Raw genomic sequence first — 27776 nt, 5'->3', positions numbered from 1 at the left:
ACCCAAGAAACTCTGACACGGCGCCGGGCCGAGGCAGGGGAGCGGGCCAGGGAGAGCCTCGGCTCCATGGGGTCATCCCTGGCCCCTCTTATAAAACAGGCAAAAAAGGAGGCAGTGTATGGGGGGGAACAGGATGGGGCACCGGGACAGACGGGTGTTGTTTTCCTTTTTTTTTTTTTTTTTTTTTTTCAGGTGCTAAAAATATTATCAGGAAATTCTTTTCAGGAATGCGCTGTTTTAAGTCAGGCAGCGGGCTCAAGGGCCTCTTTGTCTGTGCCGGGGGAAAGGAGGGGGAAAAAAGCAAAAAGGCAAAAAGCAAAACTAAAAGCCACATTGATCAGGGGTGAGCTGTTTCATCAAGAAAGCCAGAGGTCCCCCCAGCAAAGTGGGATGGGAGAGCATGGGCTGGGCCCGAAAGAGGGAGAAATACTGCTGTAAAGCCAGGGTTTGGGGAAGGAATCCCCCCAGGTTGTCCTTTCTGTGGATTAGTCCCTGTGCTGGGCTCCAGAGTGTCCCTGACCAAGGGGTCCTGGCTGGACCCTTCATCCCTTCCCACACCCCGTTTCCAAGCCCTAAGGCAGCTCTGTGGAAAATCTCTCATGCTTCATGGAATAACCAGGAAAAGCAGGAGGATACGGGGATACAGGGGGTCGATGCCGACGATTCCTCCTGGAAGGCAGGAAAGTGAAGAGGAAAAGCTACAGGGAGAGCCCGGTCCTAAACCTGGGGCAGGTCTCCTTGCCGTGTCCTGCTTGGTCCATGTAGCCGGGGAGGGAGGTCRGTGGCTTCCAAAGCTTGGAAGGCACTGAAAAGCGAACCCCGCTTCCAAAGAGTTTATGTTTTATTCCATACGCCTGCAATATAAATAGGCTCCGCCGTAATTATTGCAAGGTACATTTTAATACTGAAAGCGGGCCAAGGAACATATTATGTAAGGATTGAAGCGGGGGAGAAAACAACAGCAGGACTCAGTTAGGATCAACAGCCCTGGGATTATGTGGATACCACCGTGGAAAGTTCGCCTCACAGGGCCCGGTAGCGCCGGGTGCTCTGCGGGCTCCCAGGCCCATGCACAGGGCCCCCAAACGGCGGGCGCACGCGCCGCCCTCCTTTAGGGTTAAGCAAAGCAGGCGCGGGGCAAAAACAGAATGAAAAGGGAGGAAAAAGCTTCCCTCAGGTGTTAATGGGGAAAAAATGTGGATTAGTGCTGGCAGGTGGAGGGTGCAGTGGTCCCTGGGCGGCCCTTGTGGCTGCTGGGGGGCTTCCGCTTCGATTTCTATGGGGATTTTCTAGGCGGTGAGTGGGTAGGATGCCCGTTTTTGCACTTCTGGGCCAGCGCAATGCGAGCTGCCTTGGCTCGGATGGGTCCCTGCCGCCTGCTACGGTGGGAAAAAGCCAGCGGGAAAGGACAACAAAGGGGAAGGCAGAGAAGTCCATCCAGGGCTCGGCCTCACCAGGCAGCCCGCAGCGACTTCCAGGTCACTTCCCTGAGGGGTTGCTCTCCGTCCCCTCTGCTTGTCCTGGTCCAGCCGCTCGGAGCCCGTCCTGGCTGGAGCTGCTCTTAGAGGGTGCTGCGAGGGTCCTACCCGCTGCTCCCGGGCCTGGATGCGCTGCCCTGGGGCTCCCTGCAGCTCTTGCTCGGGCTGCGGCGGCTGCTGCGGGCATCTCTGCTCCCCCTCCACCAYGGGGACCTGGGGGAAGGAGAGGGGTCGGCCCCGCAGCGGAGACGGGTCCACAGCGGATGCTGTTGGGCTAGGAGAGGCACTRGGCAGGGTCTAGCACCACACTGAGGGGTGACAAGGACAAGTGAGGGGTTGACCTGCTCCCCAGCTCAGTGGGGAGCTCCACAGGGCGCCGGGAGCCCTAGAGCTCGAATTGACTAGTCCAACTCATGGAGACACCGTGACAAGGGACTTGGGGGACAGGGCACCCCAAGAGCAGCAGTGACACAGGGCCAACCGCCCGATGAGCTTCCCCGGAGACCGGCTCCGAGCAGGAACCGACTGGACRGGGCCTGCACCAGGCTGGACCTGGCTGCTTTGTGCCTCAGGCAGCCCATGGTGAAACGTAAAAGCCTGGAAAAGAAAAGGCAGCTCTGTCCCTTTAAAAATCTCCTGGAAGAAAAATGTTGAAAGGAAAAGAGAAAAAAAGCGAAATCCAAAATAAATAAACGGCCACATCCGGATTTCCCCCCTGAGACACTAATAAAGGGTTTATGAGTTTGATATGAATTACCCTCCCTGGCCATTTACAGCTGATCTTCTGGAACACATTAGTCTCCTCTCCCCTTGCCCCAGCGCGGGGGGCGGGCGGCTCCGGGCTCGCGCTTCCCGGCACGCTGGGCTCTGCCTGGAGCAAATCCTCCCGGAGGCGCGAGGCCCGGCGGTGCCAGCGGCTCGGCGCGCCACGGCCTGCAGGGCAGCTCTGCTCTTTGCAGGCGTGCCGGAGCAGGAATGCAAACGGCGGATTCCAGGGCCCCGTCCCCACGCRGCTCCGAGAGGCCAGAGCTTTTCCGGCAGAGCCTCCTCCCACGGCAACGGAGACCTGAGGAGCCTGGAGCTCTGAGGTGCGGGGGGCCGGCGTGGGCAGCGGGGCCCGTCCGCTCAAAGGACTCGCTGCGGCTCCCCTTTGTGGGCTCTGCCTCCTCCGGACACCTTGTCCCAGCTGAGCCCTCTCCTGCTCACACCACTGCCTGGGCTCGAGGCCCGCTCCTCACAGCCCCACCTCATGGCCCTGTTGCCATCAACCCCTGGGCCTCAGAGGTTGAGCTGGGCACATCCCGAATCYCCCACCTTCAGCGGGGTCCTCCTGCGAGCTCCAACACGAGGGACCGCGACAGCAACGCTCCTTGGCCCAGGCATCACCCCACGCAGTGCCCATTGGCATCAGGGCCCTGCAGGGCTCTGCTCCGCATGCACCCGCAGCGCTTCCCTGGTGCCAYGGCAGGGAAGGGGAAGGCGCTGCGTTCCCAAATTGCGACGCACGCAGAGGCCCAGCCGGCAGCCTTCCCGGCGCGTGCGGGAAAACGCAGCATCGGCCTTGCTGCGCTGCCTGCATCGGACTCCTCGGGATGCTAATTGAAAGCAGCAACCGAGTTAGGAAAACAGCTGTTGGCCACAGCCAGAAGCGATTTCCTCTGGGTCAAAAGCTGGACCCGATGCAAAGCTGGGCTGTTGGGAAGGCCGAGGAGCAGAGTGGGGGAAAGGGACTCATTTCCCGCACCATCTGGACAAGCTCTAGCCACGGCCCCTGCTCCCTTTCTGGGAGCAAGCAGCCTTTGGTCAGCCCAGAGCTGCCTTCAGGAGATGTGTCCTCTGCTCGGCCTCCAAAACGAGGCCAGGACCCCTGTCCCCATGCCACAGTGGGAGGGTGAGAGGGACCAGGTTTGGCGAGGAGGGAGGAAGGAGGAGACGGGCGAGGGTTTGGACCATCGTGCTGGGGTGGGAATCGTTCACCTTCCACCCTGGCAGCCCCTGGGGGAAGCCTCAAAGGCCCAACGTGACTCGACCTCCAGATACTACGAGATGGTCCTGGACGTCGCCTGTGTGTGGGGCTGGCCAGAGCCTGAAATGCACGTGGAGGCAGAAGCCCAAGTGGGACAAGAGGGTGGCCTCGGTCGGCACTCTACCACCCCCAGCGCATGAGCGCGGGCAGGCRCCCATGAGGCCGGCGCTTGCCACGGTGCCACTTCGGGCACCCTCTGTGAGGGGACCCCCGCACGTGGCAGAGCTGCTCAGGAGGAAGGTGGGCACCTCCTCCCAGAGCGAAGGACGGCGGGTGTCCCTGGGCCCCTCTCTCCTCAGCTGCTCGATGCATCTTGGCAGCCTTGTGGCAAACCAGGCTTCAGAGGAGTGGGTAGAGCCAAGTGTCTGTGCTCTGCAGTTGTGTGTGGAGGAAGGGAGGCCGAGCAGCACCAGTAAAGCTGCCCAGGAGGGTTTTTAGTCAAGAGCCAYGTGCTCATCCTGCCACTTGAAGAGCAGCGGCCGGAGGCCGAGGGCCTCTCTGACGCCCCGTGTTGCTTATYTGGTGGAGGAGCAGAGCAGAGGAGTTGGACGTCGGGTCAAAGTGGCCCTAGTGCCTGCTCGAAGCCCGGCTCAGACCTTGGCCGCGGGGCAAGCAGAGCCTCGGGCCCTTTGCTTCCTCTAGCACCCGCTGCCCGTTAATTTCCCAATCTGCTTACTCCTGGATTTCTCCCGTAGCGCCTGTTCCCAAGAGGGCCCAGAGCCCGGATGGGCATCCCAGCGGATGGGCTGCCCTGAGCACAGCAGAAACATCCAGAACCTTCCCATGTTTGTGGGTGGAGGGCCTAGTGGGTCAGCGTGGAGCTGCTGGCAGTGGATTCAGGAGAGGGCCCAAGCACATGGTTTGCATTTTGCTCTCCCCCTTAGCTCGTTAGCGCAGCGAGTGTCCCCGCTGATCCCTGCCACATGTGCAACACGAAGGATCCCTTCCAAGGGGAAGGGCTCTGCGGAGCGAGCGGGTTCTGGGCAGCGCAGGCGAGCAGGGGAACGTGTGTGGGCGCATGGAGCTGGGCCGCGAGGATATGGTTTAACGAAGAGCTTAGAACTGGCTCTCTGGCCCGTGTTCAAAGAATGTGAGAGCACTAATCACACGCGTAGATGCGTGTGGTGGGAAGCGTCTGGCGGGGCGCCATGAACACAGAGGTTACTGCGATGCCCGTCGCGCGCTCCCTGTGTGTGCCACCACTGTGCTGCCCCACATGGCCCTGGGTTGGGAACACCAGGATCTGCCTTGAGGTCACGCAATGCGCAGCCTCCTCATGCAACGGGCCCCACGTGCGGGTCTCCTGCCCCCACCGCACCGCACTGCACCGCACTGCACCGCACTGCAGCGAGGCTCTTTGCTGGGGAAGAGGCGCCTGTACCCGCGCAGGAGGCCGAGCGCTTGCCCTGCTGCTCCCAGAGGTGCGGAGCACGATGCCGGAGCAGGCGGTGCACAGGGCGAGCGGGTCCCGCATCCAGTCCCGGCCCTGCTGCGCTCACGGATGCATCCGGACRGCACCAGGACGGAGCGGGCCCTTCTCTCCAAACCTGCTGCCAGGAGGAGAGGAGGCCTGAAGGCTCCTTCTCGCTCCCACTCGGAGACTCCCTCCCTCCCTCTGCCTCCCAYGGGAGGCAGAGCCTCCCATGGCCTCCTGCCAGTGCTGCAGCAGGGCCTGCAGGTGCTGGCCGTGTGGCTGAGCTCAACCAGGCGGCCGCGTGGCGTGTGCTGCCACTGGGCCCTGCTTCTGCCTCTTGCCGTCCGCCCACTCCTGCTGATGGGGATGACTGCCCAGCTCGGGTCTGGTGGCCCAAACCACTGCACGTGGCCTCTCCTCTCCTCTCCTCTCCTCTCCTCTCCTCTCCTCTCCTCTCCTCTCCTCTCCCATGGCACCCAGCACTCCCGCTTGGTGGCCGCCGGTGCCCGCTGCTGCTGCGAGATGCCGCCAGCTGCCCGGCTCTCCGGGACCTGCAGCGTGTCCGGCAGCCTCCGCTTGCCACGCTCTGGCGCAGCCTCTTTGTCCTACAACCCACACCACTCAGCGTGGAAGGGGCCGCCTGCCCAGCTGGTGGCCCGGCACCCGCCACATTGCTGTGTCTCCGCTGCGGACAGCRGCACCCACTCACCAGGGAGGCAGAGCCTCCCTCCTCGTGCGTGGCCTGCTGGTGTCCCGGCGGAGCTGCCCTTACCCTGCGCTCACGGCATCCCTGGCAGCACGGASGGACACAAGGGGACGGCACTGGGCAGCGCACATGCAGCATCATCTGGTGCCACGGGGCAGCCGTGGGGCCGCCCTGCCGCGCTCAGGAGCAGTCACCCACTGGGAGCCCGTCCCACTGGGCAGAGCCTGGGGAGGACGGGGCCAAAGCGCTCGTGCTGCTTGTCCCGACACCGATAGCGYGGGGGCTGCCCCGGGCTGCCCCTGCTCACCGCCCGCCCCACACGTGCCCTTCGGCCGGTGCCCTGCCTGTGCCCCGGGGCCCGTGTTGGGCTTCAGCCCCACATTTGCGCCCCCTCGCCTGCTCCTGCTGTGGGGCGGGCACAGCCCGGGCCCAGCGGCTGTGGGGAAGAGGATGGAGAGGAGGGAGACCTGCCTTCCTTGGAGGCTGCCAATGACGTGGGGAGCTGCGGGACGCGCGTGCGCGGCTGCTCCGGGGCCTGCTCCATCTCACACAGCTGCCGGCTCAGCTTCGTCACTTGAATCCTCAGATTGTCCTGGTGGGAAGGAAATAGCAGAAAACCCAGGGGTAGCCCCAAAGGCAGGTCTGGAAGGAGCGCGGCAGGGCTTGGCCTGGCCTGGCCCTGAGCACGGCCCACAGAGAGGAGGTCACCAAGGCACTGCTGGAGCGTCYACACTCCTGCAGCTCCTGGCACGGCTATGGGGTAGAAAGTGGGACGCGAGGCCCCAACTGGTGCTTGGAGGAGGCTGCCACATGACTCCCGAGAGCGGCAGAGCCGTCAGGCAGAGGGCAACGCGCTCACAGGCCGGAGCGTTGCTGGAACGGCAAYGGGGATGTTAATTAAGACACGAAACCTCCCGCAGACCCAAGTGGCGTCACTTGTGCTGGCGTTGTTGGAGAGAGGCAATTGAATACAGGCGTCCTCCCAGCACCAGCAAGTCCCTCGGCCCCAGCGGCTGGGGACAATTGAGCCACCCCTCGCGTCCCAGCGTGGCGTCCTAAGGCAATAATTGATTTCCCAATCTGGCTGGAAGCCCCTYGGATGTTCTGCTCCTTTGATTATTTGACAGAGCATGTTTTTTAAATTACCCTTGTGTAAATATTTACGCATTTTTACAAGAACCACGTTTTCAGTGAGAGGACAGGACAGAGGCAGGGCCAAAGGGAAGCGGGCCACCCCACGGATTGCTCCATCCCTGCCTCCGAGGCTGGCGCAGGGGCAGCGCAGGGCCATGGAGCTGCACGGGGAGCCGGGTACCGCGTGTGTCACCGCGGGCCGCACGCTGACAGCGGGTGTCAATGATGGGTGCTACCCGGCGCTGGCACAGGGTGGCGGAGGGGAAACAGCTGGCAGTTGGGAAGCGGCTGGCGGTTGCAGGGAGAGAAATGCAGCTTGTGGCTGTGATCCTGCCCCTTCCCGGCTGCTCCCCCGGCTTGTCCCTCCCCGGGGGGTAACGTTTGGCAAAGCGCAGGACTGGCCGGGGGCCAAACCGCCTGGCGCAGATGCGTGCGGAGTCGGCCGTTCCTGGAAGGCCTAATCCCGGCCTTCGCGTGTCCCCGTTTGGCCTGGCATGCTGCGCCTGGCCCGCTTCCCCGCCGGGGCGTAGGACCAGCTCCCATGGCCACTGCGAGCTGAGGAAGGGGAGCATCCAGCTTGGCGCCCACGTCCCGACCGAGGGGCCTGCCCTGCTCTGCCCGGCCCTATTCCTCGATGTCGCATGGCAGCCGGGCCACGCACCCCCCAGCGCCCTAGGGCCCCTGGTGCTCGGGCCCCTGCTCCCCACTGCAGTCCTGAGGCACCTCCTTTCACCCGCTCTAAGGCGCAGGGTACAGCTCCCTCCTCAGCTCGCCATAGTCCTGCAGCACCCACAGCGGTGGGATGCGTCTCCAGGCATGCGTGTGGAGCCCAGGATGCCGCAGGCAGCCTGCGGTGCCAGCAAGGCTGCTATGCTGCCTTCGCTCTTACCCTGTCCCGCTGGGTGTCCCGCAGCTCCTGCAGGAAGCCCCTCAAGGCCACATGGACATGGTCAGGGTCAATGTCACCCACAGCCGATGAGCCAAAGGCTGGAGACGCCCCGGGGCTGGGTGCAGAGCTCTGCAGACCTGCGCGCACGGGGACAGTGATGAATTCAACCTCCGGCGTGGCGGGGCCCACGCGGGGCTGCCTGGGGCAGACCGACCTTTGGCAGGGGAGCCGGCCCGGTGTGGAGACGGGCTCCTTGTGCCCAGCCCCAGTGTGCGGTGCAGGGCTGTGCGCAGCCCTCCCAGCTTGGACTCTGCCGCCCTCCTGGAGGCCTCGGCCCTCTCCAGTTCTGCTTCCAGGCCCCGCAGGCGGCCCCGGGCCATGCTGAGCTGCAGCTGGAGGCCGTCACCAGCCCCGTGGGCCTCCTGCAGCCTCAGCTCCAGGCCGCCCAGCTCATCCCGCAGCATCTTCTCGCGGACGCGGCTGTCGCCCAGGCTGCCCTGCAGTTCCTTCTCGCGCTCCGCCGCCGCTCGCTCCGCCGCCGCCAGCTGCCTCTGCAGGCCCAGCACCTGCCAGGCAAACATGTGGAGCAAGCGTCCGGGGCAAGGGCTCCACAGCGTCCTGCATGCGCAGGACACATGCAGTGAGCTCCCCGGGGCTGCCCACCTCTCTGCGCGCGCGGTCCTCACTGCTCTCCAGCTCTGCCAGCCGCCGCTGCAGCTCCCGGCCCTCCCGGCAGCTCTGCTGCCGCTGCTGCTCCTCCTGCAGGATCCGGGCCTGCAGCTCCGCAACCTCTTTGCCCTTCTTGCTGTTCTCACTCTCTAGAGCCTTCACCTGTGAACAAGGAGGCTCAAGACTCACTGTCTGGCTGGGCCAGACACCGTGCCAGGCTCTTGGGAGTGACAGGGAGCAGGAATGGGCTYGGAGCCCCTTGGGCATCCTCTCCGGTTTGGCTCTTCCTCCTGCCAGGAGCCAGAGCCAGGAAAACTGCTGGAGCTCCGGGCCCAGGGAGAAGGCTGGGGCCTCTCTGCCCTGTCTGCGGGCTCAGGGAGGGTATCGCAGTGGCACTGCCAGCACATGCTAGTGGCCCTGTTGCGACGCCTCACTCTGGGCTGGCCACCGCGCGCGTGATGGCGACGGCAGCGGATCTCCACACACCTGCCTGCACACGTCCTGCAGCTCGCGGCGCGCTTCCAGCCGCAGCCTCTCCGCCGCGCGCAGGCTGGCCCGCAGCTCGCCGGCTTCCCGCTGCACAGCCGCCCGGGCCTCCTCCAGCACCGCCACCTTCTGCTCCTTCTCCTCCTTGGCTCTCTGGAGGCTGAGGGGCAATGGGAGTGATTTCGCACCAGCCCAGGGCCCGTCCCGGTGGAGCCAGGCGTGGCAGTGCTGGTGCAGTGCGCGCGGAGCCCACCTGAKCCGCTCGCTTTCGGCCCTCACGACGGCGGCGCGCAGCTCCGCGTTGGCTTTCTGCAGCGCTTCCTTCTGCCGGCTCTCGTCCTCGGCGGCCCGGTGAGCCCCCAGCAGCTCCCGGCGCAGGCGCTCCCGGGTCTCCTCGCCTTCCCGCAGCCGGCGGAGCGCCTCGGCCAGCTCCTTACGTGTGCCACCATGCGCATCCTCAGCCAGGCGCAGCTGCACCTTGAGCTGCTCCGCCTTGGGGAGGCAAACACAGTGCCCACCCGCGTCTCCCAGCTGCGCTCCTCCTGCTGCCAGGCCGGAGCCAGCCTCCATGGAGGACAATGGAGACCGGTGGCTTTCAGGGGACCTCTTTTGGGACACGGAAAGTGTCCTAAAGGGGAGGCATTGGGGGGGACCTCCTGGCTCTCGCTGCTGGCCCTGCCAGATGAGAGGGGAAGCTCTCCCAGCCCTTCCCCCACATGGGAGCCGCAAGCGAGTGGCGCGCTTTCCGCTGAGCTCAGCAGAATTTCGCCCAGGAGGTCAGTGACCAGAGAAAGGGGCGATCCATCATTAAACCAACTGTTTTCATTTCCCAGGATAAAGGGGAGGAAGGAGGGTGTGTGTGTGGACTGGGACTGGGGAAAAGAAAAGAGCAAAAGGCAGGAAAACACCCCCCACATTCCCTGCCCTTAACAACCTCGGCCCCTTCCCCGCACGGGCGGCCCTGCACGCTCACAGCACTTTTACAGCCAAAGCTCTTAATGTGATTATAATAATTATTTCTTTACTTGTTTTTTTTTTTTGTTTTTTTTTGTTTTTTTTTTCTTTTTCTTTCCCTTTCTCGTAAACAGCCTCTTTTGAAACCTCGCCGGGGGAGCCAGGACTCCAGCTGAGCCCCTGGCCCAGAGGAAGGAGCGAGGGGGTAGGGGAGCGTGTGAAGGAGCGCGTGCGTGCCGGCGAGCACGCGAGCGCGCGGGGGCCCGTGCCTGGCGCCCCCGCGGTGCTGCTGTCCGCGGCAGCGCGGCCGCGTGGGCCACGCGGCTCCGCACGCTCGGCGCGCGTCTGCCATGCCCTCGCTCGCCTTCCCCGCCCTCCGCTCGCACTGTTGGCCCCCCAGTGCCCCTTGTCCCCTCGCCGCCTCCTCGTGCCACTCGCTGTGCTCCTCATGACGCTCCGCCTGCCCCGCGGGCCTCCACAGGCCTCTGAGTGCCCCTGTAGCTCCCTCAGCGAAGCCCCGCTCTCCRCTCTGCTGTGTGGTCCCCCCTCCAACCCCGGCCTTTGAAATCTGTTGAAAGGAGGCCATTTTTTGCCAAAATAAACAGCCTGTCATGTTAAATTACTCTCTCTTCCTCTCTAAGTCCCCCGACCCTCTCTCGCCTCCCACCCCGTCCTGCCCTCTCGGCTCAGGAGGCCGTTGCGCGGGGGTGCTCGCGGCAGCCATGCAGCTCCGCGGCCCCTTCCTCGGCCTCGTGCTGGAGCCGGGAGCGAGGCAGAGCCCACACGCTCAGCCGCCTCCTACCTCCTGCACCCTGGCCGCCTTCTCCTTCGCCAGCTCCTTGGCGYGCTCGTTGAGGCCCTTGGCCTCGCGCTGGTGGGCGGCCACGGCGTCTTCAAACCGGCCTTGCAGGCTCCTCAGCTCCCTGCTCACGCTGGCCACCACATCCTAAGGGAAGGGAGAGACGGCGTGAGAGATGCCGAGTGCTCTGCGCGGCCCCCTCGCCTACCTCGGGCTGCCCCCCAGCAGCTCTCGCACCCATTCGCCCTGTCTCTTGGTGCCGCTTGCGAGCCGGGTGCCCAGCTTGAACAGGCCCCGGCATAYCGAGCACTCTCTCCTTCCAATCATGGTGAACGCGACCTGAGCCCTTCTCCAGTGCCAATTCATCGCTGTGTTTTTTTTTTCCTCTCTTGCTTGCCCTCGCTCTTGTTTTATTATTATTTTTTTTTCACTCTCTGCTGTTTCTAACGGAGCTAAAATTCGTAGAACCATAAAATGCAGAGATGGAAAGCGACCTATTACCTCATCCAGCCCAGCCCCTCTGCCAGCACCAAGCCGTTCCCTACTGAATGTCCCGGGTGAGTTGTCTAGACCAAGCCTGACCGTCTCCAGCAATGGGGATTCCAGCATTTCCCTGAGAGGATTATTCCATGCTCTAATTGACCTTATTGTTAGGAAATTTTTCCTGATGTCTAGCCTAGAAAGTTTCTGTGCTACGTTTGTGCCCATTGCTTGGCTACCCTTCCCTCCTGTTCCCCAAACACCCTGCCCTTCGCTGGCCTTGGCTGTGTGCTCTCTCCGTCCCGTGAGTCTGTCCTCAGGGCCAGGTTCATCCCTCCAACGTTCTGCTGCTTCCTCTACGCTGCATCCAGCTTCCTCTGGGCTTCCTGAGGGACAGCCCACAGCCATGACCCAGGCTGCGTGGATGGGGAACAGGCAAAGTGAGGGCTGACAAAGTCAGTTCTTGAGTTCAGAGCCAACTCATTGAAGTCCCTTTGGGTCTCTTGCTGGTAGGTAGGGCAAAAGATGCCCTTGCTCCGCATGCCCCCTTCTACACGACCATCCTCCTTGCCATGAGGCCAAGGGATGCTCTGCATGGCTTCCTTCTGGCTGCCCTGGGCTTGCTGCTTTCTGATCCAGAAGCAAAGAAAGGCGTTCTTAGGCCAGCTCATTCTCTGGTGACACAAGTTCTGCACGCATATCTTGCCTGAGCCTACGCAGCAGACCAGGAGCGCTGCACGGTGGCTGCTTTCTCTGGCGATGCTGGTGTGACTTGCCTACATTGCAGCCTGCTGTCTCCTCAGCAGAGCCACTCACATTCACAAGGAACTGCCTGCAGAGCAGGCCCCATGTCTCAGCTCTTGCCCTGCTTGGGCTCAGTATAGGGCTSAGAAGAACTAGCCTTCCAAGCCCTGGAGATGGGCTGGGGAGTTAGTCACCAGTGATGCTTCCTCTGGTATCATAGAATCAGAGAATCCTTAAGTTTGGAAGGGACCCCTAGAGGTCATCTAGTCCAAGCCCCCTGCACACACAGGGTCATGTAGAGCATGTGGTAAAGGGCTGCATCCAAGCGGGTTTTGAAGATCTCCAGAGGAGACTCCACAACTCTCTTGCACCCGTTCCAGTGCTCTGTTACCCTCACTGTCAAGAATTTTTTCCTTAAGTTCCTGAGGGTGGAACTTTTGGTGCTTCAGTTTGTRGCCTTTGTGTAGTCYTGTCCATGGCCACCTCTGAAAAGAGGCCGGCCCCATCTTCCTCACTGCCTCCCTTGAGTTATCTATAGACACTGATCAGATCCCCCCTCAGCCTTCTCTTCTCCAGACTGAACAGGCCCAGCTCTCTCAGCCTTTCCTCATAGGACAGATGTTCCAGGCCTCTGATCATTTTCAATCATCCATCCTTCCTCCTGGCCAGGGCAGGATGAGGTCTGCATGGATTATCCAAAAGACATGTCCTGGTTGGAATGAGTGTTGGGGGCTGTGCTCCTCAGCACGGAGCCCCATAGAGCCTCTTCCCAGCTGAGGAGCTGTAGGGAGGCCCATACAGCCAGAGCCTGGCTCTGCTTCCAAGGAGGAGGTGTGTGGGCTTTTCATCTGCCTCTCCCTGGCCCGTGTGCTTTTCTCTGAGAGGCTGGCAGCTGGACATACACTCTGCTCTACCATGTGGGGACGCGTGGCAGTGACAGCAACCAGCAAGGCACACGCGTCACGGGCTGCTCCCACAGGTGGGCTTTGTCCAGGAGGGCCAGGAAAGCCAGCGTCCGGAACCTCCCCGTGGCTGCCGCACTACTCGCACGGAGCTTCGGAAGGGTTGGAGGCAGCGAGGGTTGCTGCAGAAATTTTGTCAAAGTGTGTTTTTGTCGTGGTTGGTTTGTGTGGGATTTTTTTTTTTCATGCAGTTGTTGCATTCAGTTCCCAAACAGCCTTTGATGTCAACGCTTTCCAAACGCGCTGCTCCGGCTGCATTTCTTTACCCTCCACGGACTGTTTGCTTTGTGCTGGGGGTTTGCTGCTCTTCCTGTGCACATCCCCCTTGGAACCACTCTCTCAGTGTTGCCTCCCCCGCTGCATCCCTGCTGCTCCCAGGCACGCATTTCGCGTTGGAAAAACAAGCCAAGGCGCCCCGCGCTCGGGAGGGCTCCGGGAGCTAGAGCACACGCTGCAGCACAAGCGCCTCCTGCTTTCCTGCATTGCCATTGCAGCTCCTACTCGCAACCCCAGTTCCAGTCGCCTCGGAGGAGATGGTGCCGTGTGGATTCATAGAATCATAGAATCACAGAATCCTTAAGGTTGGAAGGGACCTCTAGAGATTATCTAGTTCAACCCCCCTGCAYACGCAGGGTCACCTAGAGCATGTGGCATGGGATTGCATCCAGTGGGGTTTGGAAGATCTCCAGAGAAGGAGACTCCACAAGCTCTCTTGCCAGCCTGTTCCAGTGCTCTGTTACCCTCACTGGCAAGAAATTTTTCCTTAAGTTCCTGAGGGTGGAACTTTTGGTGCTTTGGTTTGTAGCCRTTTCCTGTAATCCTGTCGGTGGCCACCTCTGAAAAGAGGCCAGCCCCTCCTCCTCACTGCCTCCCTTGAGGTATCTATAGACACTGATCAGRTCCYCCCTCAGCCTCCTCTTCTCCAGGCTGAACAGGCCCAGCTCTCTCAGCCTTTCCTCACAGGGTAGATGTTCCAGGACCCTGATCATCTTCCTAGCCCTGCACTGAACTCTCTCAAGCAGCTCCACGTCTCTCTTGTACTGGGCATTCACTGGGGGCTTATCAGTTTTGACCTTGCTAGTCCTCTCCACTGTGAGCTTCTATGAAAGGTGAGGCCTTAAGCCTCTCCTGAAGGGCCCTGAGTTCTTTTGGGAATGTGGAGAAGGATTTGGGCTTACCTGATCCTGCTCCTGGCGTGTGAGAGCCTCATGCTTCATCTGATCCATCTCCAGCTGGGCATTCACAAGCTCCCTCTGGGCTTCGCCCAGCTTCTCCATCACAATGCTCTTCTCCGCTTCCATCTGCAACAGAGCCAGAAAGCCACCACAAGAGGAGCCATGGGGCAGGTGCCACATGCTGAGGGGGCGGCAGGTAGGAGCCAGCCTCGCTCCAGGCCCCACAGCCCAGGCTGCTCTTCTTGGTGACCTCCAGCGAGGGCCGAGGTGGCTGTGGGCATGTTGACCCGCTCTCCCACACAAAGGGACTCCATGGGCGCTGTTCACAAGCCCTGCAGCCCGGCAGCACCCGTGGGAGCGCCACGCTCACCTGCTGCTTGTCTTCCTGCAGCAGCAGGACGCTCTGGTCCCGCTCCTGCCGCAGGCTCTGCAGCGCCTCCTCCAGCTCCTCCTTCTCTGCCCTGTGCTTGGACACCAGCTCTTCTCTCTCCCGCTGCAGGTGCCGAACAGCCTCTGCCTTTGCCTCGGCCAGGGCCTGCCGCAGGCTCTCCTGGACAACAGTGGAGCAAGGGGCGGCCTCGGTCCCCACCGGGACATATTCGCTCAGCCACGGTGCGGGGTCACCTGTGGGGAGAAGCTCCGGCAGGAGCCGTATGCGGGGATGGGATGGGGCACGTCTCTTACCTTCTCCCTGCAGAGGCGTCCCAGCTCCTCCTCGTGGGCCAGTGCCATCTCCCGGAGGGCCGCCCGCCTCTCCTGCTCGGCCTCCTGCCGCAGCGAGGCCAGCTCGCCCTGCGCTGCCTCCACCTCGGCTGCAGGATATGGCCCCACTCAGCAACCCTGCTCTGCGGCCGCCCCCGGGCATGCGGCAGCCAGCCAGCCTGTTACCTCGCAGCGCCTGCCGGCAGCGCGCGCCGCTCTGCTGCTCGGCCACCAGCTGCTCCGTCTGGAGCTCCAGGCGGGCCRCCCGCTCCTGCGCCTCTGCAAGGCTGCTCTCCAGGGAGTCCCTCTCGGCCCTGTGAGGCGGCGGGTTGCTCAGTGTCCTCCGCGCTCCAGAGAAGGGCCCTGGCTGTCTCTCCTCCGCCATGCCAGCGGGATGCATCCCCAAGGCACCCTGAGTGCGTCCCACCACGAGCCCCGCGGCGGGCAGTACCGCAGAGCCTCCGTCTCCTCCAGCAAGCCCTTCTCCTGCCTCTCCAGCGCTGCGAGCTGCACCGCCAGTCGGGACCTCTCCTGGGCCAGGTCCTCCTTGTCCCGCAGGGCTTGGCGTAGAGCCGCTGCCCGCACCTCGGTCTCCTGCTGCTCCTGCGCCAGCTCCTGCACCAGCGCTTGCTCCTGGCCCCTTGCCTGCAGGGGAGCCCAGCCACATGGCAGCCACCATCCCCGCCACAGAGGTGGCGTCAAGGGAGCCACGTGGTACCTGCAGCAGCTGCTCCTGCAGCTGGGCGTTGTGGCGGTGCGTGGCCAGCAGCTCCTCCTCGAGCCGCCCCCGGCGCTCCTCGTCTGCCTGCCGTCCCTGCTCGAGGCTGCGGCGGGCCGCGCTCGCCTCCACCTGCTCCCGCTCCAGCTGCGCCAGCCGCTCCGCCAGCCCGGCGCGCTCCTGCTCCAGCTCCTGCTGCCGTGCCACCAGCGAGCTCTTCTCCTCCTCCAGCTGGAAGTGACGGCGCAGGGAGGGAGGTGAGGGATGTGGCGAGCCCCGGTGCGGCAGTGCCGAGCCCCGGTGCGGCAGTGCCGAGGCCGTGCGGCGCACGCTACCTGCAGGACAGTGCCGCTCAGGCCGGCCTTATCTTGTGCCAGGCCCTCGTTCAGGGCTGCCATTTTGGCGAGCGAGTCTCTCAGCTCCGCTCCCTCCAGCTGCATCACGTTCAGGGCCAGCTCCAGCTTGGCGCAGGTGGCCTCAGCCTGCGGGAAGGGCAAGAGCCCAGCTCCACAGCTGCCTCAAAGGGCAGCCTGTGGCAGCAGAGGGGCCAAGGTGCTGCTCCACGTCACCTTCCTCAGGGCGCCACCCAGGCTATCCTTCTCGCCCTCCAAGACCTCCTTGGCCAGCGTGGCCTGGCCCAGTGCCTCCGTCACCACCAGTAGCTCCTTCTTCAGGGCTGAGGACTTCTCCTCCAGTTGTTCCAGGGACTGTTGCCTGCGTGGGGAAGCCAGGTCCCAGCTCCTTGCGGCGGCCCCAGGCCTGTGGGTGGCTGCTGACTCAATGGGAGCAGCGGCCGAGTGGCTGGGCTGAACTCACACTCGCTCCAGCTCTTTCAGGCCCCTCTCCCGCTCGCTGGCCAGCTCCTCCTTCTGCTCCTCCAGGAGGGCTCTGTGCCGCTGCAGCTCCGCATTGGCGGCCATCAGCCTGGCCACTTCCCGGCGGCAGGAATCTACCTCCTCGCCCAGGCTGCCCGCCCTGGCCTCCGCCACYTGCTTCTCCCTGCGGACGTGAGGCCAGGCGCGAGGCTGAGCTCTGCAGTCCTCTCCCTGGTTTCCCCCAGGGCACCCGAGGGCCACAGGGCCTCACTGGCTCAGCACGTCGGCAGAGGCCCTGCAGCGCTGCAGGTCCCGCTCACGCTGCTCCAGCTCCTCTGCCGCTTGCTGCCGGCCTCGCCGCTGCTCCTGCGCCCGCCGCTCTGCTGCATGCACCTCCTGCCGCCACTCGCACGCCTCCGTCCTCGCCGCCCGCAGCGCATCCCGGGCGGACGCCAGCTGCGAGCGCAGCTCCTGCCCACCGAGAGACAGGGAATCCAGCAGGATGTGTACCCCCTGCCAGCGCTTGACTGCAAGCCTTCTACCTCAGGGCTCTGTCCCCAACAGGTCTTGTCCCTGTTGTCCCCACCCTGGTCCGTGAGCGTGACCCGGAGCTGCTATCTCCCTGCATGTCCCTTCACCTGTTCAAGCAGTTGCTGCTGCTGGAGTGCTGCCTGCAGCGCTGCCTCGGGCTGCTGCGGGATGTGCCGGCGCTGTGGGGAGCTGGTGCGCGGTGGCGAGAGCCCTCGGCTGCCTGCTGCTGCTGCCGCCCCACCCCTGCCATCCTGGGACAGGGGTCCCACTGCCCCCTTGCCTTCCGCTGCCTCCCTTGTGGTGGCCGCTTTCTGTGTTGACAGGTAAAGAGGCCCTTAGTGGCCATTGCGCGGGCAGAGGGAGCGGGTGCACATGGAGCAGGCCCATGGGGTGCAGGTGGGCGCACCAGCTTTTCCATGTCCAGCTTGAGGCGGGTGATGGACTCGTCCTTCTCCACGTTTTGCTCCTGGAGCCGCTCCGCTCGCAGGCTCAGCTCTGCTATCCTGGAAGAGAAGGGGCCTCATGGATGCCGCATGCAGGCAGGACCCACACAACCCTGTTTCGGAGACGTTGGCCCGTGGAGCAACGTGCTGCCCATAATGCCCACCCAGTTCCCCACCCATTGGATGGCAGCAAGCTGGGACTTTGAGTGCCAAAGAGTCAGCCCTGAGTTCTGTCCTTGTAGCCTCCAAACCACCTGCCTGGAGAGACAGCTCAGCCAGGGCGCTCTCACCTGGAGTTCAGCTCCACTTTCTCTCCATCCCAGCGGCTCTGGAGCTCTATCATCTCCTGCACCTTGTCCCGGAGCTGCTGTTCCAAGCGCACCCGATGCAGGCTCTCCTTCTCCAGGGAGCAGGTGGTGTGGCTCTGCGACAGGCGGAGGTTGGAGTCCAGGTTAAGGCAGGCTGTGTGGAGGCGCCGTGCCAGCTTGGCCATGTCTATCCTTGCCTCTGACAGGCCTCTGGTGATGAGAGAGAACATCCCCATGGGTCACATAGGACACATGCTCCCTGCTGGACTTGGAGCCTGTCTGCCACACTTGGCACCCATAGGGCTGGCCCCCCGCCTTCCGCAGGCTCCAAGTGTCAAGGCCACCRTGGGCAGGACACCCAGGTGTCTGCCCTGGAGGGGTATTTTGTGGCACCCACCTCTCCATGACGGCCCGGAGGTCCATGAAGCGCCCGCGCAGTGCAGCTGCCTGGTGCCAGAGCAGGAGGGTCTCRCCACTCTCACTCCTCCAAGAGGGGCCAGAGCTCTGCCAGGGATGGGAGCAGGACACATCGGTCAGGTTGGAGCGGGAGTCAGCACCATGCCAAGGGTTGGGATGGCTCCTSGTTTGCACCGGTCTGTGCCTTGGGCATTGTCTTCTCCCCTGTCCTATAACTGTCTTGGCATCACCTCCCARACCTGCAAGGTCCCTGTCGTTCGCAAAGTTTTTTCAGCCCAGGTTAGCGAGTGGGCCAGGGCAGTGTCACCTCTCTGCTGTGGCACTGCTCCAGCTCGCCCCTCAGGYGGTGAATGTCCTCCATGGCCTTCTGCAGCTCTCCGGCCAGGCGCTGGTTGGAGGATTTTATCTCTTCCAGCTGCTCCCGCAGAAGAGAGTTCATCCKTGACAAATCGGCGCTCCTAGGGCACGATGGGCAACATGAGTGGCCAAGGTCTCTGTGAGCTCCATGCACAGCCATTCTCTGCCATCCCAGCAGAGAAACCTGGCAGGCTTCAGAATTTGCCCTCTTCCCCTCATCCTGATGCACCTGGGACAATCGTTGCAGCTGCAGGGAAGGGTTTAGACCCCAGGAGTGCGACAACACACAGCCCTGAACGGGGCTGAGGGTGACATGGAGGAACCAGGCAGGCTGGGACTGGACACAGACCCACATGGCTGGGGATCCAGCACTTGGGCAAGGAGATGCAGGGCCTGTTGTCCGCCTTCTGTGGGCTCTACYCTCTACGAGGCTGCAAGGAGCCCTGTGCCTGCTCACCTCTGCTTCTCATCCTCCAGATGCAGGAGAGTGCTGTCCAATTCAGAGCTGTGGTCCTGCTCTGCAAGCTCTCTGGGCTCCCTGTGCTCCAGCTAGCACAAGAAGGAAAGGCAGGCAATGAGGTGATTTCCTTCCTACCTCGATTCCTGGAAGAGCATTTCCCACTACTGCAGGGCAGCCCATCTGCACTGACCTCTGCTGGAGGCTCTGGTTCTGTGGTTTTCTCCAGAAGCTGCTGCTCCAGCTCCCCACATCTCCTCTTGTACTGCAGAACCTTGTCCGAAAGGGATAGGAGAGGAGTAAGAGATAAGAGAGAAAGCAGGAGTTGGCTCCAGCGTCCCCTGGCCGACRTCGAGGCCCTATTTGCGGTGCTGTATGGGCTGTGGCGCAGGACGAGTCCGTACCTTGCCCTGGAGGCGCTGGACGAGCTGCGCCTGGCGCTGCTGGCCCTCCTGGTACGCCTGGAGCTTGCGCTTGAAGGCCCTCTTGTCGCCCTCGAAGCGCTGCCTCAGCTCCCGCAGGCGCGGGCTGCCCGGTGCCTCGCGCTGGGCTGCCTCGCTTCTCAGCACTCGCTCCAGCTGCCCGCGCCGCACGCACAGAGCTTGCGGAGGGCACGCGGGCCGTGGTGGGGCCGCTGCCCTCAGGGCACGAGCGGCCTCCTGCTACACTAAGGGCAGGTCGCAGCCTGACAGACCCACCAGTGAGGGCCTGCTCTGCCCTCCTGGACACTACTATGGGCTTTGCGGGCAGCTGGATGTGCCCGTCCCTTGGACATGGAGGGGAGGCCCAAGCGCTGCGGGTGCGTGGCGATGGGTGACGCTGGCTGTCCTGGGGCCCCCAGCACTTACGCGCTCATTGACAGCCCGGTGCTTGGTGGCCACCTCGTCCCGCTCGGCGCGTGCCTGCGCCAGCAGCTCCTTGACGCGCGCCAGCTCCTTCTGCAGCAGCGCGTTCTCCTCCGCCATGCTGCTGGCCGGTGGACTTTCCCGCACCGCTGGCGACAAGGAGAGGGAGTGGAAAGGATGCTCCAGCCCCCACGAACTTGTGCACCCACCACTGACAAGGGGGTGGTCTTGGTGGCAAAGGGACCTCCTTGAGCCCCTGAGCTGGCCCGCAATGGGGACAATGGTGTCCCAAGCGATGCTCTTGGCAGGGGGTGGGGAAGGAGGGTGCACACAATGCRGGACAGATGGACAGACAGCCTCAGAATGAGCTGCCCGCAAAGGTGCCCCCTGGTTAGATGCCTGCCTGGAACTCCTGTCCCAGCCCCCAGCTTGTCCCCTACCCGGGGCAGCCTCCTCGGCCAGGCTCTCGGTGACGATCTGGCGAATCGTGGCAGGGATGGACGCGGGGGCTGTGTCGCCGCCCTCTCCCCGCACCAGCAGCGCCTTGTCCTCCCGGCCGGCACCGGGGCTCAGCACCGTGGCCTCCAGCTGCTGCAAGAGCCAAGTGTGGGGAGCTCCGGCRCCGGCGTCACCGTTCAGGCACGCACAGGGGGTCGCTGAGCCCTTCTTCTTCCTCTCACTCAGCCAGGGTGTTGTGGCACACGCAACGCCCCTGCGCCTGTAGCGGCCTTCGCCCCACGCAGTGGCAGGGATGGAGGGGACGGGACAGCCCCTGCGGTGCCTCCTCACCCACCTGCACGGTCGCCTCCAGCCTCAGCGCCGCGGCCCCTCCGTCCCGCTCAGCCATGGCTGCCGGGGGCGAYGCGTTGCCGTGGCCGCCGCAGCGACCAGGACGCGTTGCCACAGGGACGGTGGGGACAACACGGCCAGCGCCCCCTCTGCGGGGCTGGGCCAGCCAGGAGGCAGCGGGACAGCGGGGACCTCCCAGCTGCCGCATGGGGCTCACTCTCTCCTCCCGCATTCTGCCACTCTCTCCCCCCTCATCTCATTCCCACCCTTTCCCCGCTTCCCATTCCCTCACGTCCCGACGCACCCTGTGGCGTGTGCRAACACCGCCCGCTCCCCGCCCTGTGTGCACATTTCCTGGGAGCCGGGCGCCACCGGTCCGCAGCCATGGCATCGGCGTCGCGCTGGCACAGCTACCTCAGTGCGTCCCTGTCGCGCGAGGGACCACGGCTGCAGCGCTTCCAGCAGGCCGAGGACGTGGTGCTGACCCTGCTGGAGCGCGTCCGCCGGAGCGACCCCCGCTTCCTTGTGGATTACTGCCATGACTTGGAAGCCCTGGAGTTCGCCCTACGCGATGACGACGATGCCATCACCCTGGAGGTGCCCCTGCGGGTTGACAGCAACACCCTGCAGGTGCGACTGTGCCGGCCCGGAGAGGGCCCAGCTGAGAACGCGGTTCCCTGGCACTGTCCACTGCCGGGCACCTGTTATCTGGAAGTGCCATGCCAGGTGCCCGGCTTAAAGGACTGGACCAGCACCGCTGCCTGGGGTGGAATGGAGCAAACGGGTGGCACCGTGTGCCTGGTACCAGGCAAAGTCCTCCAGCACTTGAAGGAACTCCTTGTTTCGGCCATCGTGCACTGCCAGCGCCACTTCCTCCTCCAACCGGGTGCGTAAGCGAGCGGGGGCTTCCCAGGACTCCGGCCAGGATGGAAGGGTGGGGGACGAGTGTGTTGCCCCAAGCAGGAGATGGCTCTGGGTGCAGAAGGGGGAGAGTTGGGAGGGTGCCTGAGCTGATCCTGCATGCAAGAGCATCCCAGCCGGAAGCACCATCCYTGGGAAGGATGTGGCGAACCAGGGCTCTCCTGGGAATGCTCATGGGGATCCCAGCGGCACCTCTGCACCTCTCTCAATGCTTCTTTTCAATCACGTCTCACCTCTGACGCAGACCAGGTGATCTTACMGAGTCTCCAGCATCTCCTCTGATATGGCTGAACTCTCCCACATCCAGGCGACCTCAGCGCTGAAGAACTAAAGGAAGATGCCATGGAGCTGACCCTGCTGGTCCGCGGTGGCTGGAAAACCCTCCGCTTCAACCTGGTCCCCGTGGTGAGGAGACAGCAGGAGCCGATTGAGCTCTGTGGGCAGCGCAGCACCCGRGGCTTCCCCCAAGGCCCAGGCAGCCTCCGGAAGGCCACCCAGGAGGCCCACCTGGTCCCAGCCTCTCCCTACTGCTGGAGGTGAGGGGCACGTGGCAGTCGCCGTGCCTGGCTGGGCCTCCTGCATCCGTGCTCGCGCGCAGCTCCAAGCGAAGCCCTCTGTCATCTTGAGAGGCTGTTGGGGGGTGCTTGGCTCGCATGCTGACCCTCACAGGCCACAGCGGGGGCGCAGGCACCCAGGGAGGCCCCCGAATCAATGTCAGGAGCYGGGGTGGAGGGCGGCTGCTCTGGTGTCAGGGCTTGGCGAGCGAGTCTAGGCACCTCCCGGCAGCAGGTAAAGAGGAGCCTCCCCGCGTGGGCTGCGGGAGGGAGCAGGGCTGGGGTGACACGCCAGCCTCAATGCCCCAGTTATGCTGGGTGTGCTCCCTGACTGCATGCTCCATGCAGATCTTCCACACACCTGCCCATCCTGAAGCTGCTGCGGGCAGTGGGCACTCTGAAGAGTGCCCGTCTTGACAGCCTCCGCCTGCTCGAGCAGGTCCACCGCGAGGAGTGGAGGCAGGAGGCCCAGCAAGCCGGCCTCACCTTTGACCACCTCAAGGTAGGTCCTTCTGCACCCCAGCACACCAGGAGGTGCCCATGCGGGGCTGAGGGTGGCATCTCCTCCTGGGACCAAACCCTCCATCCTTGCTGAACCTGTTTGCAGCGCTCTGCGCCGCTGCCAGGTTGGGAAGGGCTGTGTCGGGGCTGGCACCCGGTGTCACAATCCAGGTGTGTGCTCCCTACCTTCAGATAGTCTTTCTGTGGAGCACGGAGCTGTTTCCCTCACCGGAGGACTGGCAGGACCTGGAGGGCTCCGTCTACCGGCTTTTGGTGGTCCTGCTGTGCTGCYTGGCCAGTGCGCGCTTGCCGCACTTCCTGCGCCCCGAGGAGAACCTGCTCCATGGGGACGCGCCACAGCTCAGCTCACTTTACGGCAAAGTGGAGAGCTTCGCCCGGGACCCCCATCGCTTCCTGCACTTCCACTTTGGCCCTCCCGTGCGCACCGATGGCCTGCACGCCAATCCCGGCCTCAGAGCCCTCCTGCAGCTCCCAGCCAAGAACGAGACCTACTGGGACACGGCCTATTTCGACCTCCTGCTCAGCCAGGTAGCGGGGGGACACCAGGGCCTGGTTTGGCTGCTGTGGCCAACGCGAAGCGGTGCCAGCAAGCTCTGTGGCTGGGCTCTCTTGGGTGTGCTGAGCTTGGCTTCCCCAGGCTGCCCAGCCCTTGGCCATCGCTAGCACGTGCTGCCCGGTGTGCTGGGCTCAAGCGGGGCATGACGCCCTCTCCCCTCACTCCCTGCACGTGTCTGCACAGTTCCAGGTGTACCGGATCCAGGACCCTGTGCGCTGCTCGGCCATGTCCCGGCTCCTGTCTAAGGTCCAGAAAGAAGTGCTGGTGCAGAGCCCACTGCCCGAGTGTCTCCCTGTTTGCCATCCCCACCACATAGGCCCTTCTGCCAGCACCCCAGCTTCCCGCAGGGAGAAGAGACATGACGGGGTTGTGGCCAACCCTAACACCTTGTTGCCAGAAGACACAGGATCACAGGTCATGGACTTTTTTCTCCTCCAACAACCAGAGAGACGGACCCAGCTGTCTCCTGTGCTGGGCAAGGATGTGCCCTTGTGGTGCTTCTTTTGATTGCAACTGTGATCTTGAAGCTCTGGGAGAGCTCAAGACAGCTACATGCATGGGAGAGCGTAGCCACATGGTGCTTTGGCCTCTTTATTCAGGAAAAAATGGTAGCAGGCAATGAGCAGGTGTTGGTGGCAGCTGGATGTAGTTGCAGGTGGTCTGTCAACTCTCCACATCACAGCTGGGCTCCGGAACAAGTGTTTCACATCACCTGCAGTGGAGGATACGGCTGTTCTGCACTGCTGGCCCTCAGGAAAGGACAGGCCAAGGATGATGGGGATGGAAGCGTGAGGAGGGGACCTGTAGATCRATCCTACCTCTGGCCTGAGGGTCAGCTGGGGCGAGGCAGGGGAAGGAGATGAGGGGGCCAGGGCAACCAGGCAGGGGGCACAGAATGGAGGATATGTAACCCCATCCCCATCCCATGGACATACTGCTCTATGGCTCCCCCACTKCCCTGATGTCCCCTGGCAACTCCTCCTGCTCCAAGAGCTCAGCTGAAGGCCGTGCGCGGCCGTGGCCTGGTGCACTCACAGCTTGCTGCGGTGACAGTGCTGGAGGGCGTCTCGCAGAGCCTGCAGCACCCGGTCCACGTTGGCTGCGGTCGAGTTGTAACCCATGAGGCCAATCCGGAAAACCTGCAAGGAGGCCGCGCGGGTTCCACGCTGCAGCACGGCCCTTCGGGGCTGTCGCCGCGCRTGGGCGCATGTGCCCCTCCATGCTCAGCATGCTTCACTCCCATTCTAACTGAATGTGCCTTTCCCCCCCAGCTCCGTGTGTGATCATTCATTCCAACTGTTGCGCAGAGTTGGGGAGTGAGCTGCGTTGCTGTAGGCCCTTGGGTGTCACCATGTGTTAGGTGCATGTGGCTGGCATCCAAGGACGAGCACCGCATGCTACTGATGGAGGCAACTTAGGTCTGGCAGGGCAGCATCCGAGGGCGGATGTTGGATCTTCCTGGGAGCCCAGGGTGACCACAGAGCAGTGTGGTGGGAGAGGAACCCTCTTCCCACCATTCTCAGCCTTCCCACCTTGCCGGCTGTGGGGCCCAGGCCTCCAGTGATCTCAATGTTGTGCTTGTCCATGACGTAGGTCACAATCTCCTTCCAATCGCAGTCCTCAGGCACCTTGACGGTGGTGACGGTGGGAAGCCTGGCCTTCTGGAAGAGAGAACAGAGTCACCGCCACTGCCGCTTGTCAGGCCCCTCGGGGGGAGAAAGTGTCTTGGAGTGGGTGGAATTTGGGATCTTCTTCTCCATCCAGAAGAGCTTGCGCCAAAATGCATCCAGGCCCAGTCTCTGGGAGAGGAAGTTCGCGATGTCCCCGTGTCACTTGGACTCGGTATGACCGGCTGGTCCCGGACCTACCTCTTCCTTCACGAAGAGCTCGAGCCCCAGCTCCTGCAGCCCCTGGCACAGGGAGATGCAGTTGGCTCGGTGACGGACCCAAGACTTTTCCAGGCCCTGTACAAGGGAGTGGCCGTAAAAGAGAGGTCACGGTTACTCCGTAACACCTGCTGGCGCCCGTTCTGCAGCACTGCTGCTCTGCTGCCCCCACGGAGCTCTGCTCACCTGCTCAGCCAGCATCGCCAGGCCCTCCCGCAGACAGTAGAGGCTTTGGATGGGTGCTGTGTGGTGGTACCTGCAAAATCCAAGCAGCACCTTGGTGGCCTCATCCCCRGGCTGGGGGAGAAGGGCTGTTCTTGGGGGATGGGAGTGCAGCCTGGGAAGCGCTGTGGGCAAAGGGAAGCGCCGCGCTGGGGTGCCCGCGGCCGGACGTGCTGCGACGGCTGCCCCTCACATTCGTGATGGGCCTTCGCAGCCCCAGTAGCTTCCCAGGCAGAGCATGTCCAGGTAGAAGGAGGGAGGCTTCGTCTTCCTTCTCAGCATCTTCTCCCTGGGGGAGCAGAGCAGCCGGCCTGAGCTGCACCCCTCAATAGAGGCCTCCCCTGGATGGGGGCACAGAGGAGGTGGGAGGGCAACGGGGGGGTTGCGAGCTGCCGCATTGACCAGGGCATCCTCACCTGGCTCGCTCGCTGAACGAGATGGGGGCAGAGCCCGGCGGRGCACCGAGGACCTTCTGAGGGCTCGAGTACAGGATGTCAATCTCTGCCAAGAAGGAGGAAAAGCTCCTAAGGAGCCAGGGGCTCCCCGGCGGCAGTCGGGCACGCACTGAGCCCCTGGGGCATCACGTGTGGCCCCAGCACAAGCGCCGTGCGGGGAGTCTGGCGGGGACCCTGGTGCCCGTGGTTGTGTGAGCTTTGAAGGACACCTGGGCACCCTGAGCAGCCCCRCACGGAGGGGAGCACAAGGTGTCCAGCCACAGCCAGGGGTGCTAATGTCAAGGTGTGAATGGAGAGGTGGCAGAGCCGGCATGGCTTTGCACAGCCCAGCTGGAGGCGCAGCGCGGGGTCCCCCGTGGCACCCCCTGCAGCGCCCCCGGCTCTTACCTTGCTGGTCCATGAGGATGGGTGCCCCACCGAGTGACGCCACCGAGTCCACGAGCAGCAGACAGCCGTGCCTGGTCGAGGGCAGCGCTCAGCCCTGCTCCCTGCCACTGCCTCAGAGCCCCGTCCCGTCCCTGCACCGGRGCCCTCGCAGGACCCGCACTGACCGGTGGCACAGCTCGCCCAGTCCTTCCAGTGGCTGCAGCACCCCCGTGGAGGACTCGCCATGTGTGAGGAAGAGCACCGTGGGCTTGTGCCGCACCAGACCCTGCACGGAGAGAGCAAGCGCGCGAGGTGCAGGGCTCGGCCCCGGCACGAGGACTCGGCTCACTGCYGCCCCTGGCACCCACCTCCTCAATGTCCCGCAGGGTGAAGTACTCGCCCGGCGGCTTCCGCAGCTCGTGGACGGTGGCACCTGGTGGGAGTTGTGGCAAAGTGAGGGCTCCTCATGAGCACGCTGAGCTGCCCAGGGCGGTTGGGGCCCCCCGATGGGCACACACCCAGCCTGGCAGCAACATTGGCGGCGCGCTCGCCCCAGATGCCATTGAGGCCCACGAGGACGCTGTCGCTCGGCTCAGCCACGTTGAGCAGGGCGGCCTCCATGGCGCAGTGGCCGGTGCCGCTGACGGCGAGGCTCAGCGCGTTGCGTGTCTGGAAGGCGTACTGGATGCCGGCCTTGATCTCATCCATGACCTGCAGCGAGCCGTGGGGGGCAGCGGGGCTGTCACCACAGCCCTGCTGCCTGCAGGGAGCACGCGCAGGGGAGGCCGGCAGGGCCACSGGGCAGCTCACCTGCAGTATCTCGGGGTGCATGTGGCCCAGGAGCTGGTGGGACGCGGCCGCCAGCACGCGAGGCGGCGCGTTGCTGGGCCCYGGCCCCAGCAGCAGCCGCTGCGGCACGGCCAGCGGCTGCAGCAGCCGCGGCGGCGGGGCCACGCGCAGCTGCGTGGCGGCCATGGAGCGGCGCGGCGCGGCCACGGGGCGAGGCAGCGGCACAGCCCGTGCACCGCCGCGCACCGCCGTGCACAGCATCACTGCCGGCGCGGCCAGAGTGCGGCGGACCCCGACCCCGCCGCAGGGCACTGCCCCCTGCACCACCGCCGTTGACAAGGACTCTGCCCCCAGCTGGTTAATGTGCCACTAGCGCCAGCCCCGCCAGCACATCGCGGGGCAGGGGTCTCCCCGCTGCGATCCCCCRCGGCCACCTCTGCCTGCAGCTGCTRCACCCTGCTTGGGACCCATGGTTCTGGTGGCAGCTCTGCAACTCCGTGACCCCGAGAGCTGCCGGCAGGCCCGGGAGCAGCTCCCTGACCGCGAGGAGCCCCTGTGTTTCTGGTGGACACCAAGGGACCGTGGCTTGGAGCCAGGTGCTGTCTCACTGGCCACCTGCCATCTTCCTGCTGCTGCCTCCCCTGGGACCAGCAGCCTCCCTGCTTGGCCAGCAGCTGGCAGGTGGTGCCTTGTCACTTGGTGTCACCAAGCCCCAACGGCCCTGGCTCCTGCTGGCACCRGCCATCCCCCTGCCACACGATGACGCTTGCAGAGGCCGTCACCCGGCAGGGAAAAGCTGGAGCTCGTGGCTATTTTTAGCTGCTGCCCAGCCCGGCCCACGGGTGGCCATAGTCAGCAGCGGCGTCACTGGCGCATGGTGATGCTCCAGGACTGGCGGATCAGGGTGTGGCCGCGGACTGTGACTGTGCGCAGTTGTGTGTGTGACTGTGCGTGCGACTGTGTGTGGYTGTGTGAAGCTGCCCCTGGCAGGACCCCCAGAACAGCCCCCCACAGGGCTGAAGTAGTTGCCAGGGGGTAGTTGCCCTGGAGACAGTTGCCTGGGAGATGGTTGCTGGGCGGGGGACGGTTGCCAGGGGGCGGTTGCTAGAGAATCTGTTGCCGGGCGGAGGAGGGCTGTTGCCGAGGGGCGGTTGCCCGGGAGACAGTTGCCAAGGGGAGGGGGGCGGTTGCCAGGAGACGCCGGGGG

The 27776-nt window shown here is 63.8% G+C and overlaps 3 protein-coding genes across 3 annotated transcripts; 1 reads left to right on the top strand and 2 right to left on the bottom strand.

Moving 5' to 3' along the window:
• Positions 1–604: 604 nt before the first annotated feature.
• CROCC2 (ciliary rootlet coiled-coil, rootletin family member 2) lies at positions 605–20356 on the bottom strand. The gene is made up of 29 exons (XM_026036371.1): positions 20303–20356; positions 19950–20100; positions 19513–19658; positions 19069–19242; positions 18871–18938; positions 18665–18745; positions 18158–18308; positions 17831–17937; positions 17416–17643; positions 17089–17185; positions 16790–16993; positions 16423–16622; positions 16153–16335; positions 15906–16050; positions 15672–15818; positions 15337–15567; positions 15070–15263; positions 14766–14932; positions 14601–14728; positions 14287–14466; positions 13920–14042; positions 10559–10702; positions 9056–9294; positions 8803–8962; positions 8311–8478; positions 7862–8213; positions 7648–7784; positions 6096–6216; positions 605–669 (listed from the first exon to the last, which is right to left on the bottom strand). Exons 1-29 carry the CDS (start codon positions 20354–20356, stop codon positions 605–607), a joined length of 4545 nt encoding a protein of 1514 aa, XP_025892156.1.
• On the top strand, positions 20355–23358 carry MAB21L4 (mab-21 like 4). Its single transcript, XM_026036370.1, has 6 exons — positions 20355–20367; positions 20660–21184; positions 21527–21755; positions 22122–22275; positions 22467–22823; positions 23035–23358. Exons 1-6 carry the CDS (start codon positions 20355–20357, stop codon positions 23356–23358), a joined length of 1602 nt encoding a protein of 533 aa, XP_025892155.1.
• A 524-nt stretch (positions 23359–23882) lies between these two features.
• Positions 23883–26770, bottom strand: AGXT (alanine--glyoxylate and serine--pyruvate aminotransferase). The gene is made up of 11 exons (XM_026036427.1): positions 26591–26770; positions 26299–26491; positions 26149–26213; positions 25966–26066; positions 25802–25872; positions 25376–25460; positions 25153–25248; positions 24924–24993; positions 24720–24815; positions 24384–24512; positions 23883–23990 (listed from the first exon to the last, which is right to left on the bottom strand). The coding sequence occupies exons 1-11, from the start codon at positions 26753–26755 to the stop codon at positions 23883–23885; spliced, it is 1179 nt and encodes a 392-aa protein (XP_025892212.1). The 5' UTR covers positions 26756–26770.
• Between the last annotated feature and the right edge of the window lie 1006 nt (positions 26771–27776).

Source organism: Nothoprocta perdicaria, unplaced genomic scaffold (assembly GCF_003342845.1).
Source record: "Nothoprocta perdicaria isolate Ctin4 unplaced genomic scaffold, notPer1 scaffold_177, whole genome shotgun sequence".
NCBI lineage: Eukaryota > Metazoa > Chordata > Aves > Tinamiformes > Tinamidae > Nothoprocta > Nothoprocta perdicaria.
This window is presented reverse-complemented; position numbering and strand designations above follow the sequence as displayed.